At 46.5% G+C, this 16,642-nt stretch overlaps 1 protein-coding gene across 4 annotated transcripts in view; it reads right to left on the minus strand.

Annotated features, from left to right (window-relative positions):
* The window catches only part of LOC126873561 (uncharacterized), a 143,197-nt gene that overhangs the window by 21,199 nt on the left and 105,356 nt on the right, over window positions 1-16,642 (minus strand). For all 4 annotated transcript variants that reach the window (XM_050634584.1, XM_050634581.1, XM_050634580.1 and 1 more), the window contains one exon: window positions 4,783-4,858. In XM_050634584.1, the coding sequence (XP_050490541.1) occupies window positions 4,783-4,858 (76 nt within the window). The remainder of the gene's footprint in view (window positions 1-4,782; window positions 4,859-16,642) is intronic.

Raw genomic sequence — 16,642 nt, forward strand, 5'->3', positions numbered from 1 at the left:
ATCGGATAAGCTGAAATTGTTTCGAGTGGCGCGTCGCGCGGTACGTGCGTCTTCTTCGCAAGCGAAATCGTTTCAAGATTGCAGCGTCGATGCTAAAAAAAAGAAGCGATACGCAACAGTATTTATTATTAGGCTAGTAGGACTAGTTAGATGATACACGACGATCTTTGCTTCGTTACATTTTGCGACGAGAAGACGACGACGAAACGACGACGAAAACACGCCGATCTCTGTCTCTTCCGACGATAATCTGTGCCTCGACGTCAAAGGCAACGAGGCGATATTTTTAATCTCTAGGGGGGCTAAATCGATCGATCAAAATACAAGAATAACGAAAAAGTTTCAATTCAATATCGCAACGTTACGCTGGTTCGCTGTTCTCAAGTTATTGAGTTTCAAAACGTAATAGTTCGATAGAGTCTGTTCGAGGATACGTGCCAGCGGCGCGCAGGATATGCCACTCCGACTGACGAATTTTGCTTCTCAACTTTATAATTCGATAACGCACGACCGATTCGCGAATTCGAACAACTCCATTCGACAACCTGCGCTCCACTCGCGTTGCGACTTTCTTCTCCGTTTCTCGTCCTTCTCCTCGCCGTTCCATCACGCTTAGATAGATTTTCCGATGCGTCCGAGATACAATCGATAACGCGTTGATCTTATACGACGCGAACATTGGTCCCAAGAAAAATAACGCTTAAGACCAAAATTGGAAAAATCTCTATCTTGCGCACGGCTTCGCGTTCTGTGAATTAATCTTGGGATTTTGCTCGGCAACTGGCTGGCTACGCGGATGGGATCAACGCGTTGATTCGATCGATCGGTTTTCGCGATCAACGGTGCAATTTGGTTCGACGCGTCCGTCTCGCTGGATATTATCGAGCGATCTCGCGGTCTAGGTCGACGACACGTTCGCGAAAATCGATTTTCCCTGGAAATCAAAGTCGACTCGGCAATTGCTCGCTGTTTCTTACATTGCTCGTGAAAACAAGTACCCACTAGAAATGCAGGCGCGCGCGATATCCAACGGTCGACCTTATTTTCTTCGTGAAAAGTCGTTGAGTCCGCGCCACTAATTAGAATGCATATTCCGACTAGCCGTAATTGTAGGACGCGCAATGCTGGCACCATAATTTCATTACGTCTTAATTAACATGGTGGCACGCGCGCGGAGCTTAAGGATCCACGAAATATCATCGAGGACACGTTACACGGTTAATCCACGACCACGGTCGTTGGTTCCATCTTTTCCAAAGTGTATTTCGATGTTCCGCGTGACTTTTAACGATTATTTAAGTCGTGTTACGACAAAGGCTTTGGCGATACGATCGAGAAGGTGACGGATGTACGCTCTTGTCTGTGAGTCACCTGACACTCGCTAGTTTCCAGCGCGAGCCTTAACGAGACAAGTTTTAGTAAAATACGTGTAATAAATCTTGAAAACTTTCAACAGATTCTCGGATAATTCAATGTTTCTTACAACATACGCGATTAACGAGCGTTAGCTTCGTTTTACGACGACCTGCGTGAAAGATCGAATCGAAGCTGTAGAATTTTTCTTGTACGAAAACTCGTTTCCGAGTAAGTCGGTGCTCAGGATTCGTGGGGTTACACGCGCGCTGTACTCGAATACGACGTAGACAAATTTTTCTGGCATATTCCGTTTAAACCTTCAGCTTTTGTCATTTTGTCAATGTCCAGGGCAAAAGTAGGACAAAAAGTAAATGATTTTTCAGAATTTTAATACTAATAAATAAAATTATCGCGTGATGTATACGTTTGTGTCTCATTTCTCATTACTTGGTATTCGATAAATACGAACAGTGTTTCAAGCAAGCATTACATCGACACGTGTCGTATGTATGCAGGCGTAACGCGCGAGATCACGTGTAAATGTACTTGTATTCGACAGATTTTTATTATCGATTTATTCCGAAATAATGCTACGATAAAATGTCACTCCACATTTTCGATTTATTTTTTCATGTAGATTTATACCACTCTTTCGTGTTTTAGTACGAGCCCGAAAACAATCCGTATAAATCAACAGAGAAATTAATACGAATGATCGATATTTCTACCGTATTCTATCTATCGTATCGAAAACAAGCCAGATATCATGCTAATTTACATGTAGCGCATTACCGTTCGAGTTAAAAGTATTTACCAGTACTATTGCGCAACATTAATTCGCAAGTAATGGAATAACGTATTTCGGTACGATACGCGTATTTTCAAGCTTGCGGATAACGTATTAAAGTGGCCGAAACTTTGTACGATTATTATTCCAAAGTTCTTCGTATCTTCGCTATGGTAATAAGCTCGCGGGAAACGGGAAACTCTCTTCTTTAAAACGATTTCAGTTTTATACTGTTACGACTTTCCATTCCTGAGATATCATCGTTTAAAGCGGAGCATAATGTTTAACGTTTTAATATCGTCTTCCTATTTCCGCGATCGAATCTCACACGCTCGCCTACAGTTACTGACCTATCTCACAGGCTCCAACGTCTCACGGGATGGTCAGCGGCACGTTGAGTCGACGACGTTGTTTTTACTATTACGATCACGCGCACGCATTCTCCGCGATGAAACAGATACCATTCGCTATTTCTCGTAATTTAGAGCTTTCAGGTTTTATATCTCGAGAACCGATCGAGTTGTTAATCCGACGCGATTACAAATACGAAATCACACCACGAAATTTATCCGTTCGTCGCTGTTCTTCGATACTCGCGTGTTATACCGTGCGTTATGCTATTCCGTATGACTTTATTAAAGCTACGAAAACAACTCTCTGCTCGAAACTCTGTCCTATCAACGACTCTATGATATTTAAAACTCCCATGGAAAGCTTTATGCCGGAGGGTTTTAAAGCCTCGTGCCCTACGTCGCGTTACTCCTTCGGCGCGTTCCGTCTCTGCGAGGGGAATAGATGTCGTCTGGTATGGGAATGAACGGCAGTTTGGTCAACTCTGCGGAAGTTTCGCAGGGTTTAGTTGGCTGTAGTAACCGTTAAGGCGCGTACTCACCAGTAAACATGTTTGCAAACATTTTACGACCATTCCACGATTTTCTCACAAACGCTTCTTGTATTAACCGACTCTCGACCAGTTCTAAAATCTATAGCCGACGTTCGCCTAATGATTCGTTCGGCGCTATTCACGCGACTGTCGTCTACAGTTATTCGAATCTCTGATCGATCGCGTACTGAAAATACTGCGGTTTGGAAAAAGTCGAAAGACATCAGCTATCGGTATGGGCATTTGTTTGTATGTCCGAAGCTTCGAGCTAGATTTTATAAACGACGAAACAAAGATAAGGAGAAAGAAACGATCGAGCAACACCGATAGCCAAGTACTCGGATGCCTTGCATCGTCTTCGCCTATGAATCGTGGTTAATGGAGATTCGTTAACAGAGATTCGCCGAGACCCGTCGTTTCCTACCGGAAGAAACTTTGATTCCGCGCTAACTACTGGACTCGCGCAATTACCGGCCATACGACAACCCCGACGAAGACGGGGAGAACGGACCGCTACGATGATCGACGCAGGGACGCTACAGGCTGCGCGCTCCAACTCGCGTTCACTGGAGGGCGAAACGTTCGTTCGAGTTAGGCGTTCGAATTCGTGTTCCAGGCAATAGACAACGGAACGAAAGTTCTGCATAGTTGGAAGCAACTCGGCCCTTATTCAACGAGAAGCTCTCGTGGCTGTGGACGAAATCTGCAAGATTGCCGTGTAACCGGAAGAGGAAATGGCACAGGGACGTCACGAAGCAGACGCGCAAGGAGGAGGCCAGGGTTCCGCGAACGAATTCGAAAGAGATCTCGCGGGAGTCGAAGATTGTACGCGCTCGGATGCCTCGGGAAGCATCTTTTTCAGGCGAGAAACCCAACAGAGGTAAGAGGAAGCTTTGCCGCTCGGATTGCGGTCTACGATATTGCGAGTATAAATAAATAAAGCGCGAGGAGAGAGCGGAAAGATATCGAGATTCCTAGCTCCAAGGGATTACCGATCCATCCTCTTCTTCTCGTCTTATTTTTAATCTTATTTACCGTCTCGCTCGGACGTTAAGCGTAAACTCGATACGTTATTGGCTGGCATCTTATCGATGTCTTTACGAGTTCTTCTCGTCTGGTTTCCCTTGCTGTAAATAAGAGAGAAAAATCGCTCGACCCGTCTTCGCGTTTCTTCGTTGCGGTTCCCACTCGTATCGGACCGCTCGATCGCTCGCGTCCGACTCCAACGGCTTTGTCGTTTTCCAGGGATTTATTCGCTGGATGACCGCGAATCGATTTATCTCGCGTGCATTGAACGCGTGCTGAAAACGTCGCCAGCAAAGTAGAATCGTTATGGGAGACTGGCGCGCGACGACGCCACGTCGAGTCAGACGAAAAATGCCAACGGTTCCTACGACGCCATCGTTCGCAGGCGTTACGACACCTGTTAGCCTCGCGCACAACGTACTTAGCGAACGCGACGCTGCACGAAAAGCAATATTTTTCAATTAATAACGTCAGCTTCCTCGTTGCTCGTATTTGTATGTCAGCCGTTTCTGTCTCTTCGAACGTCCCGACATTTACGAACAACGACGTACGCGTTTGCTTCGGCAGGTACACAGCCGGCGATGATTTCGCGCCCGTCGTTCCCGAATGTGGCATCTGTACGATCGATCGTCGTCGGTCGATCGAAAAAAAGAGACGCGGAAGGACCAGCGAGAATCTCTTTGAAAACGACGCCGCTCGACGACGTTGCACCACGTCCGAGTACTCTTACCTGCACTCGAGAAGCGCACTCTGGCCCCTAAAGGAGTACGGCGGGACGCTTATGTAAAGCAGCTTCAGCCCAGTCACTGTAACAGAAAGAGGAAACAAATTTTTTGTATTTTTTTTAGACACCGACGGCAGCCATATCTCTCCCTTTGGTCTTCTAACTTTCGAGAAATGGGGTGCGAGGACTAGCCGAAAGTTGAAGAAGCGCGAGATCTAGCGCATGCTTGCTAGCTGGCAACGGCGTCTTTGTGACCGTTGCCGAGGATCTCTTTCGATTCAAATGCCGCCGAACGCTTGACCTACTGAGAAGCGCACAATGAAAGCATTAAAACTGAACGCCACTCTGTCCCGAATGACATTCCTATGATAAAATCTCGCTGCGACCTTCGAGTCGACCCGTGTTCGACTTGACTCCAGCCACCGACCATTACTTAGTACAAGGAAGAAAAGCTTGGAAAGTTGTGGCTCGATCGAATGACCAAGAGGCGGGGTACGGAGGACGCGAGTGGATTGTACTAGATGTTCAAACAATGCTCCGCAAACTCCATTGTACCGTCCTTTGTGGCCGCTTTCCTTTCTTTCTTCTTCGCTTTCCCATGGTCCTCCCTACTAGAGAGGTACCCGGAAGAAATTCCATCGGATCCGGTTGCCGCGAACAAGCGACAAACGACACGTAACGATAAATATAAATAAGTAGGTAAATATAGAAAGAAAGCAGGTGGTACGTGTGGCGAATCCGATTGGTAGAGTGGCCGGTACAGCGGAGTCACTAAGCTACCGAGCAGAACCGAGAGAACGAGACCCTGTCTAGCGCTCGGTGCTCGGTTCAAAGGGGTTTGCGTTTAATTAAGCTCGTGCGATATTTTACGACGGTGACGGTACGCGTGGCTATTCCACGGAGGGCCGGCCTTTCTCTGCATCGTAAAATATACCGTCCGTAATGTATCGTTACGCGAGCAGTGCACAGAGACCGGCAGGTGAGTTTGCTTGAATTATTTCCTTCGGAGAGACGCAATTTTTCGTACGTCCTAACGTGATTTCGAGGCGAGCCTCGACCGAGTACGATTCTCCGTTTCGTCCCATCGCGTTTTCTTTTTTCTTTTTTTTTTCGCTTCTTTCCTTCTTTTTCTTTTTTTTTTTTTTTTTTTTTTTTTTGGGAAGCGGAATTTCTACACAACGTAACTTCGGCCCGCGAGTCCTGGACGTTTCGCGTACGTGGCTGGCTTATAAGTTACCGTGCTGGAAAGAACCATTCCCAGTGGTTAATCTCTTCCACGGTCGTACCGCTTAATCCACCACTCACGAACCAAGATACATTGTCCTTCTAATTACCCGGACTATGATCTTAATGGACTTGGAAATGCCAAGCGCGTCAGTTCCGTGTGCAAATTACGTAAACGTGGAAGGACTCTTTAATCGCGATGGTACGCGTTACGACGCGCGACTGGCCAACGCGAAAAAGCCGACACACGGCCGTGTTTTAAATGCGAATTGCAAATTATCGCCGTTGGGCTGCATAGGGACTCGCCATTCGGTCCTCGCGCTTCAAAGGTACATAGCATGCAGCGTACTCGTTTGGGACTGGCAGTGGGGCTGTATCGATTTGCATCTCACCGCTTGTTTTATCCTTCCAGTTATACTTCGATCAGCCGTTTCGTCGATGAAAACTTCGACTTAAGCTTCTATGTGAAACCCCGTGTCTCGCGTGCTTGCACGTTCCCTTCAACGCCGATACTTTTTAACGCATAGACGGGTTTCGATTACGTGTCGTTATCTCGAGTTAACAACTACGTTGCTCGTGTATACGCGTTTCCAATGGTTCGTCGAGCGCGATTCCATTGATGAAAAATCGATCGATGAGAACCGTGAGAAAGGCAACGATGACGTTTGCCCGAAGAAATTCGATTAGGCGCAAATTTGATATCCGTGCATTAACGAACGTTAAATTAGTTTTCGAATGAATCGCGACTCGCTGCGAATCGATAACTCCGCGCACAGAATCGCCGGTTTGACGTCTCGTTTTGGCTTTGCGGGGTCCGGTTTGGAGAGGTTCGTAGCCACGACAATAACGTCGCTTACGGTGTACGTAACGGAATCGTCCATTGAATTAGAGTGCCCGCGGCGTTTCGAGACAAGCGAGTTCGGGTCCGGACTACTCAGCTTTTGGCCGAACGATCGTGACGCGGGTCACAAGTGCGCCCTATCGGCCGCCCCGATTCGCTTTCTCCGCGTTCAGGAATTAATTGCACGCCGGTTCGACTTTGAATAGCCACTCCAAGTCGGCTCTCCACCAAACTCGCCGCTTTCTCTACGCGAACGCGTCCTGTGCCTTCTGTTCCTCTACGTCAGGTACTTGGTCGTCAACGATGCTATCTGCACGATGGTATGCACGGTCCGGTCGAACAGCGTATACGAACGGGCATAAGGCGATTATTTATGGAAAAGTAAAAACGAAACGTAGAATGCGTCTTTGTTCTACGAGCGTTTCTGTTGGTTGTCGCGGCAAAAAAACGAGTCACGAAAATCCTTGCCGATCGTTACTGCACGATCGACGTTAAAATTCGTTAGGAGCGATTCTTCGTTAATTTTGCGCAAATTAATCTAACGAGCTTTCTTCGCAGCGTTGATTCGGTATCGGCCAGGATTCCAATTAAAGCCACAGAGAACCGCTAGTTTCGACGGACCCTTCTCGAATTCTTCGGACCAAATCCGCCAAAGTGAAATTAACGAAGAGCTGTTTAGCTGGCGTTTACCGCGGTACTTCCTAATGTCCGCAAATGCTATCCGTGATGAAATGACCGAGGCGAAATTCCGGTAACGCGATACGGTCGTTGCTATCAGAAGCAATACCACGAAAATACCAGAATTTTCATTATTACCGTTCTATTACCTCTTATTTTCTATTTGTTTTACGCTCGTGCGATAGGCGATCGATGTTTCAAAACTTATTTATCCACCTGACGATCGATAATTCTCAAGCCGTGTGACAAATATAGGATGGATTCTCAGCTAGTCTTAATGCGAATTCCTATAGTCCAGTGTAGTCCAGTTTTCAAACAATCACCAACGTTTTATGGCGTGTTGAACGTTCCATCAAAGTTCTCTTTGGTAGATTTCCTATAACCCGTGTATAGCTGGTTTCGATGGTTGAATCAGAAAAATGCTTCAAACACAAGTCCGCTGGTATCAAACGGAGAACGTACTCGTGTTAAAAAAGCTTTCAACAGTAGTGTTTTCTCGCAAAAAAAAAAAAAACAGGTCTTTTGTATTTTTCAAATCATATTCTTAAATTAGAAAAAAGAGCGATCTTTTGACGCGAAATTTACGAAAATTTATTTACTACGAATAAATGAAAGATGCAGAGAGAACGATAGAGTTGGAAGATGATTAAATCAAGAAGCAACCTAGTACGGTATACGCATACTTGCAAAAAAATTGCAAAAATGATTTCCTGCGGAACGAAGCGCCACGTGAAAAAGTTTCGTTCTATATTTTCGATTTGTTTTTTCGCGTCGTATCGCTCCCCTGTCGATTACTCGAACGCTCTACACGCACATATTCGAGTGCAAGAATGCGAATTTCAAATAGCCGGTTTATCCCAAAAGAACAAAAGACTTTGCATTTTATCTGTGAACTATGTTCATCGTCATCTCGTCAAAACGGGACAACGTCGCCTCGTTTTGACGACGTGCGTCACGATTTCCCGTTGGATGCGCTAAATGCGCACCACTAGCTTTCTTTTCTTCTTTTTCAAACATCGGACCAGCGTGTGCAGCGATACGATCGTATCCCGCGTCTATATACGAGATGTTTTGTCCGTCTCTAGTGCTCCGGTTAGAGAAGATCCGTCCTCGAATTCCGCCTCGATTCGTCGAAATCGTAAAAGCCAATTTACCTGTGATTCAAGGCAAGCAAGATTAATTGGCACGGTAACGAGAGAGCGATACTCATTGAGTTCCGTTTTTCGTCCGGAAACGCACCGGGCTCTATTCCGATTTCCGTCGTCGCACAATATCGTCACGAGCTGAAAAATTCGCGGTCGGCGGAGAATGGTGAAACGCAGCAACCGCCATACAAAGATAGTTCTCCCTTAGACGTTTTTTACTCTGCTTCCGAATGCTCGCCGCGAAAAGGCTTACGGTTAAAAGCGTTTTATTCGCATAGACGCGCGTAATTCGCTCTCCCCTCTCGGTCAATTCGTAACGAGTTACGATTCACGAGCCATTTTTTATACGTCGAGCGTGTAATTGTATGCGCCAGTTGGTGAATCATTTTCTTTTTCTTTTTTTTCCTTCTTCTTCGTTCTTTTTTTTTTTTTTTTCTTTTGGAAACAAACGAAGAAACACAAAGAATTTAGAGACAACTCGTTGAAACCTAGCGGTTAATTTTGTAACACCGTATATGTAAATTCTATCGTGGCACCGTCGACGCATGATCCTATCGAACAATTTCTATTTTTCAACTATAACGCCACGTTGTAAATAATAAATTTTCTTTGGCTGGCCGAATTATTATTCAATACATAATCGCTCGTGTATACCGCAATTAATTAATTACCATGAGATATTACACAGCCAGATTCGTTCCATAGAGTTCATTTCGTCGAAGAACATCCAAACCGGGCAATTCATCCGACTTGAATGAAAATGTTTAAAGCTAGCTTAAATCACTTGCGCATTCGCTTTAATCACGACACGAACCGATTCGAATTTAATCCTTTCAGAAAGTGAAAAAGTGAAATAATGCTAGTAAATCGTACAACGTAGATCTAAAATAAACGCTATTAAAATTGTACGTACGGACTTTAAATAACTAAATTGAACGAATTCGCAACCGCAAAACTGCATGAAAAATAGATAAGAATTTCGTCGGATAGAAATAAGTGGAAAACATAAATGCGAGAGTATCGCCACTATGGGTGATTCGATTGCCGGGAACTGTAATTACGAAGATAGTAAGCGTGGTATACAATTTGATCTTGTCACACACTTTCGCACATTTTTCTCCCATGGTTGGCTCGCAACGATTCCCGGAATTCTTTGACAGAATCGTTGGAACGGAGGCGATCGGAGCGCGGGAACGCGAGAGAAAAGAATTCCTCGTGTTCCGGATCACAAACGCGCGACCGATTGGCCGAGCGAAATTGTTGCTCGATAGAGAGAACGTTGGCCGGACGGACGTCCGAGAAGTCGTTATCTTATCCTATATAGTGGTTGTTCGGCCAGGTAGGCAGTTAACTCGTATCTGGTCACGCCACCAGTTAAATTCCCCCTTACGTACTTATCGCGAATTAAAGCGCTCCTTCAAAGGGGGCCGGAGACACGGAAAGGTAAAGGCCGTCCTTGTATTATCGCGTTCGGATGAGTTTCACGCGACCGCGCTACCGTCAGTCGACATTAACGTTTTCATTACGCGATTACGATTAACCATCCTGCAAATCTGTTATTTTCTTTTCGCGAGGATCGTAGCCTCTTCCTTCTTCGTTTATCCACGTTGCGTTATTCGTACGTACTGCGACGATCTTCCACGATATTTGCGATACCGATTTCGAGTTTGTTCCGCGCGTTTGTTCTTCCTTCCTCTGCATGTTCCGGCAACGATCGCGGACTAGGTTAACGATCGTGAGTGGCGAGCTTTGAAAGCACGGACGATCGTAACAGGTGTAAAACAACGATAAAACAGACTCGGTTGGACGTCGTACGACGTCCGCGTACCGTACGATTGTAATATTACGACAAAGTGGCGTTGGAATCAGCGGATGTCCATCTGGAAATCGAGCGAATATTTGGCAACGTCATCTCGTCCGTGCATCTCTACTATTGCGTGTAGCAATCAAAACTATTGCGTGTTTTATACACAAATAAAACGTCGAATAACTTTCCTTCCAGCTTTTTATCTCTTCTTACAGTTGTAAGATCAACGCCAGATAATACGCGTTGGTAATTAACACGGATTGCGGGTGTACAACGTGTTGCCACAATTTCCGCCAGCTGCTTACTTTTCTTAAAGAAATCGATCGTTCTATTCGAGGTCCAAGGTCGAACTTCAAGGTACGTTGAAGCACAGGTGACCGCTCGTACAGCCCTATTTTATCATATATTTGCCGCTAGCGTATATCCGGCTGAATTTTTCCCAAAGAATTAATACGTATTTCGTCGTTCGACGATTTATTCTCGAGTACACCGTCGGACCGCAACGATGGCAATTTATTAAAGCGCGAGCAGCGTATCGTGCGTGCGTACGTACAGAAGGGGTGCGTGTAGGTTAGGCGAAGGAGAACCGCCGAGAAATAAGTGGCGAACACGGAATGTGTGCCGTTGCCCGAGGCCGGACAATCCAGGCGGCGATATAGAAGCGCCTTCCCCTCGACTCGTATCTTTGGTTTCGGTGGCTCGTGTTCCCTCCTACCGTGTGTAGCTAAAGGTTGGCGTAGTCGTGACGATAAATTTATCCAACGATAAGAGAGCCGATTTTTGTCTTTACGAGCCTCGGTGGGCCCTTCTTTCTGCGAGGAAGCGGAAGAGAAACGGAAAGACAAGTAGAAAAAGAGAGAAAGAGAGAGAGCGGCTTCCGGGTTATGGCGTGACCGCGTCACGACGCGCGCGTGTCCCTCGGCACACAGCTATTGTAAGCAAAAGGAAAAAGAGGAGTGAAAAAGGAAGGGGGAAGGAACGACACGGGCGAACAAAAGAGAGGGCCGCCTAAACCGTGGCTTGTATGTACGTTCACGGCCCTCGCGTAATGCTATCGAGGCACATTTTCCCCTCGAACGCCTGCTGGGCGGCGAAGGGCGCCGGCGATGCCGGTCAGGCGCGTAAAAACCGCGTACAGATCGCACGCCGTCTGTTTCCGTCGTTGTTTCCGAGAGAGACAACTGGACGTAGCTTTGCTCGAGGGTAGAAAGAAAAGAAAGAAGACGGTCGTGTCCAATGGACAGTGGAGTAGCTACTGGTTTTTCACGTGCTCCGCGAGTTCATCGATTCCATTGGCCTCGCGGCAACGCGAAATGGGCGATGGGGAGAGTAGAGAAAACTAAAAGAGGAGCGCGACGCGCGCGCGGTATATGTGCACGGTTGGCTGACTCAGCTGAAACGCATGCCACATTAATATTAATTATCACGTAGACGGGGCGCGTGTCGTGTCGTGCGCTACTTTTTTCGGCTGAAAACGTTCGGCTCGACAACGGGCCTCTCGAGAGACAAAGAGGGAGAGAGACAGAGAGAGAGAGAGAGAGAGAGACCGACACGGAGAACGAGGATCGGCTAGACGAGCGTACCATCTCCTTTCGTTCGAGCGCGATCTTTTTTCTTTTAATATTCGCTACGCGACAAGGGGGAACAAAGTGGCCAGCTTTGCGATTAATTATTACCGCGCGCAACCGGAGAACCGCTCGGGGAGAGAAATTTTGCCACGAACACAATTTTTCGAAATGTCTGGCGGGAGGGTCGAGAAGGATCCTGGAGAATGACAAAGGTCAATGGATATCCGGGTTTGCCGGAGTACGCCCATATATCGTGAGAGTCGAAAAGACCCATTAAGGACATTTGTTTGACCTATGAATCCGGTGGAGCTGATGTGACAGAACGTACAGTTAGTCACTGAGAGTCGGCCGTGCAATGCGCCGTGCAGTTTCACCTACGCCACGAACGTTAATGTACGAAATAAAACAGACCAGAAGGCTACCGTCTGACACTTTGCGTTTCTACGACAAAATCGCGAGATAATTGTCTCGCGATTGCGAGATTTCCAACTCAATATCAACGGATTTGAGTCCATTCCGATCGCTGGAAAATGCTACAAACTGTCAAACGTATAACGCGATAGCGAAACGGTAGCTGAATATATTGATCGTCGAACTGTCAAGAATATGTTTGCTTTCTTTCTCTAGCTGATTACCGATCTCGTGGAAACGAAGAAGTACGTGGAAATTTCGATGGAAACATCCGGCGATTAGGAAATTCTTCCGTGCGTATCAGGGATAAAGATACAAGCGATGTGGAGGATGAACGAACGCGCGGACTCGATAGCAGCGGAAGGAAAGTTTTCTCATTGGGTCGAACGAGATAGGTATCGGAAGTTTAGATACGAGGTTGGAACTCGTTCTCGCGGCGATTTCCAAGATAACGCTCTCTCGCAATCTCGGTGAATGGACGCGAAGAAAGCCACGCGAGGAGAGATAGCGGGACCCAATTAAAATCAATCATTCGATATTTATGGAGCGCTCATAGTGGAACGGCTCGCTTCGGTCGAGTTCCATGCGGCTCCATGTTCCCCGAGGGCTGCTACGGCTGGTTCGGTACACATAACCCTTCCATCTGCCATGATACGATAATGGCGGAACCTTCGTGTAGCCTGATACACGGAGACAAACGACCGTGTGTGTGAATTGGGACACGCGCGCACCACGGTTTGTCGTCACCTCGCCAAAAACTGAACTCGTCGACGACTAAAACGAGCCAAGGGAAGAAAAGGGAGCGAGAAACGTAACTGGAGCAAAATACAGCCGGGTAAACATCTGTTTGCACAGTCGGAGAAACCAGTTCGACCGACGACGATAACGAAATTGCGAGAGAATTTTCCTTCTCGCGATCCTCCTTCGGATGTAACGTCGATAGAGTATCGTCGTCACTCGCGAACCACTTTGTATACTAAGCGAATTTGTACACGAAAGGACGAAATGCCCGTGAACGACGATAACAAGAATAAAAATTGCTGTGACGAAAACCGGGACTGTGCTGCTTTCGGACTTTCCATTCGAGGTAATTGTTCAAAATAGGGTACTTACGTCTTATCGATTTCGACGATCTCGACGCATTTTATCGAGCGATTTCTTCCTATGCTCTGTCGCTCGATTCTACGTTTCAAGATACAGAGGAATTTACGTTTAATGCTGTACAAGGCATCCAAGGCATATAATAAAGCAGCAAGAAACGCTATATCAAAATAGGCCATTGAAAGGCTTTATTGGGAAGCTATAATAAAAACACGAAATACAAAGGAAGAATAATAAAACATATTGACCGAAAAAAGTAAAACAAACCGAAAATAAAATGTTTCGTTTTCATTGTTTTTCGTCTCAATGAACCAATATAACATTCGCTTGATATATCTTTCTTTTGTGAAGTTTCGCGCGTATGAAAGCACAATAGCGTAAAATTGAAGGCGATACTAGACACCAACATATTATTCCCTTTCTCTATGTTGTATTTTTTCCATAACTTTTTAACGAAGCTCTAGCTGAACCATGTTTATAAATCATTCTTCCTCTCATTATACCCATAGAATTTATCGACAAAGTTCGACTGTCCAACATCCCGCTATGCACACGCGTGCGTGCATTTAGTAGTCGATGTGTATTTTTGTAGCAATGGAATTGGATCTAGGCTTTTCAACGACAACAACTAAGCCTGTTACATTTTTCACCAAATAAAGATCGCAATTTAGCGGGCATATTCCATACGAAAACCTGACAGCTATACACCCTCCAATTCGAAATAATTGGCCGAACGTGAATTCTTCCGTCGGAGAATTCGCGATCAACGTTGTAGGGAATTTCGATCTTTGTCAGCTTCCCGTGTGCGATTATTCTTCGGTCGTGTGGGTCGCGACGAGTGGAGAGAAGGATCGTATAAGGTGCGAGCGAACGACTGACCAGCGATGTTCGGCCACCCGACGCATTTGAATGTTTAATGAGAGCCGACGATGGGTAGCCACGCTGCTAGTTGTCGATTTCGTCCGTCGCAGAGAAATTTCCATCTAGGATCGTGCACGGCTCGAAGCTACGGTGTTTTCCAGTGTACCGTGTGCGAAACTATTTTCGTCGGTTTCGCGATATTCCAGCGACGCGTCTGAAAATCGTATCGCTAGGATGGATAGTAGAACGCCAGATATCTGCGTCGAGGGTTTAATTGTCGTCGACCCGTGTAAACCGCGGCTACCAGTAGACCGCGACTACCAACGTAGTTTCGCAGTAGTATTTACCCAGTTTCGTGCAGGTATTTCGTGCCGCCGCGTCGATCGAATCGAAAGACACGTTTTGGCGGCGCGTGGAGGAACCCAGACGTGGATCGAATTCGACGTTTCGACCGCTACGTCGGTGTACAAACTGAAACGAAACCGACCGATTGCCAGCAAACGAGAAGAAAACGGTATCGAACGAATTACGACGGAAGCGTGTTCGACGTACGGTTCGATCTCCGATGGACGCGAACTCGGACGAGTTCGACGCGGAATTCGAAATCGCTTTGGACAGCAGCCAGAAACGGCTCTCTCGTTCGATAGGAAGTTCGGAGGAGAGTGTAGGCGGGCGCCCGCGACGCGACGTCCCATTGTTCGTCGACGATGCGTCTTTTCAAAGTTTAAAGACGTTCGATGACGAACGAGCCGCCGAAAACGATTCGTAACGCGAGAGGAATTTTCGTGAGGCGCGCGATGAAGCAGAGAATAAAAAAAAAAAAAAAAAAAGAAAAAGGAGAAACGGGGTCGGTAAAGTCAGAGAGACGTCAAAGTTGCGGGATAATTTGAATTTCGCAGCAACTTTGAATAGGAAAAAATGTAAGGGCGCGATGTTACCGAAGTTTGACGAATGAATTTTTCCTGTCCCTTTTGGCCGTAAAATGGAAAGCAATCGAAGTTCGTTGGGCCTCTGCGCTTACGCATTTTGGTAAACGTTTGCGGTGAAATAACCAGTGGTCTCGTGTAGTCAAATTTTTACGCGCGTGTCCTAATGTAACCGGCGCGAGGGGAAAAAGGAAGAATCACGGTTGCTCTCCGGACACGGAGAAACAAGAGCGAGACAAGTTTGAGTTAATACGGGACCCGGTTTTACGCGCTTTCTCCCGCTACTGTGTCGCGGTTACTTTTGTATCTCGTCGCGTATTTCGTCGCGGCGGTGAGTAATGAAAGTATTATTTCTAATTATCCCGGAATATAGAAATACTAACTCGCCATTTTCAACTTTGTGTCGCGGTATCACGCTACGCGTACGAGCGTTACGACTTTGTTTTCTCCCCACGACTATCTTCCTACCGTAAGCTTCACCGTCGGCAAAAGTCAAATCTTCGTCGGACGAAGATCTGTCTTGATTTAAGACGACTGAGACGACGGAGAGACCGGGACGAGCTCGCTTGAAATCGCTTAACGAGACGAGAGCGCGTCGACCAGACCAACCAAGCCGATGGAAAAAGGGTTCGAAGAGGAATCGATCGGAAGCGGAGCGAGCCGGGGCGAGCGTTAACGATTCGACGCGGCGGCACCAATCGTTTTATCGACGAATTAAGCCGAATTAAGGCTGGCCCTACGGGACGACCACGCGCGATTTCACACGCGAACGTTTTTCCATTGAATTTCGAAAAATTGTTTTATCATCGTTTCCCCTCGTCCTCGCGATATCTGTTGCGCCAAAATGCTTCAACGGGGACGACCCATTCGGGAAAATTCGATATTCCTTTGGCTTGGTCGACGCAACACGGCCAACAGCGTTCCGGATACGTATTTTTACCGGAGCAGGTAGGTTCGCGACATTCGGCGGAAAAGTGGAAGTTTCTCGACCCAAAATGGGAACGGAACGAGAATTCGAAGGTACCGTTGCTAGCGGGAGATAACATTTTTCCAATTTCCCACCTAATGTAAATGCCTTCGAGGATAGAACGGAAATAATTCGTCCGACTAATTTCTCCTCTTTTTAGCTCCTTTTTCTTCAGACGTTTCACGGATGGAGAGAGAGAGAGAGAGAGAGAGAGAGAGAGAAAGAGAACGCGCAGCGCGCAGAGGCGCGGCACTACGGAAAATAAAACGGAACGAATTAATTAGAAATGTACAGCGCACCGTGTACACCGTGGAAAATACGAAGCGGTTACGATTTA

The sequence above is a fragment of the Bombus huntii genome, chromosome 14 (assembly GCF_024542735.1).
Source record: "Bombus huntii isolate Logan2020A chromosome 14, iyBomHunt1.1, whole genome shotgun sequence".
Classification (NCBI taxonomy): domain Eukaryota; kingdom Metazoa; phylum Arthropoda; class Insecta; order Hymenoptera; family Apidae; genus Bombus; species Bombus huntii.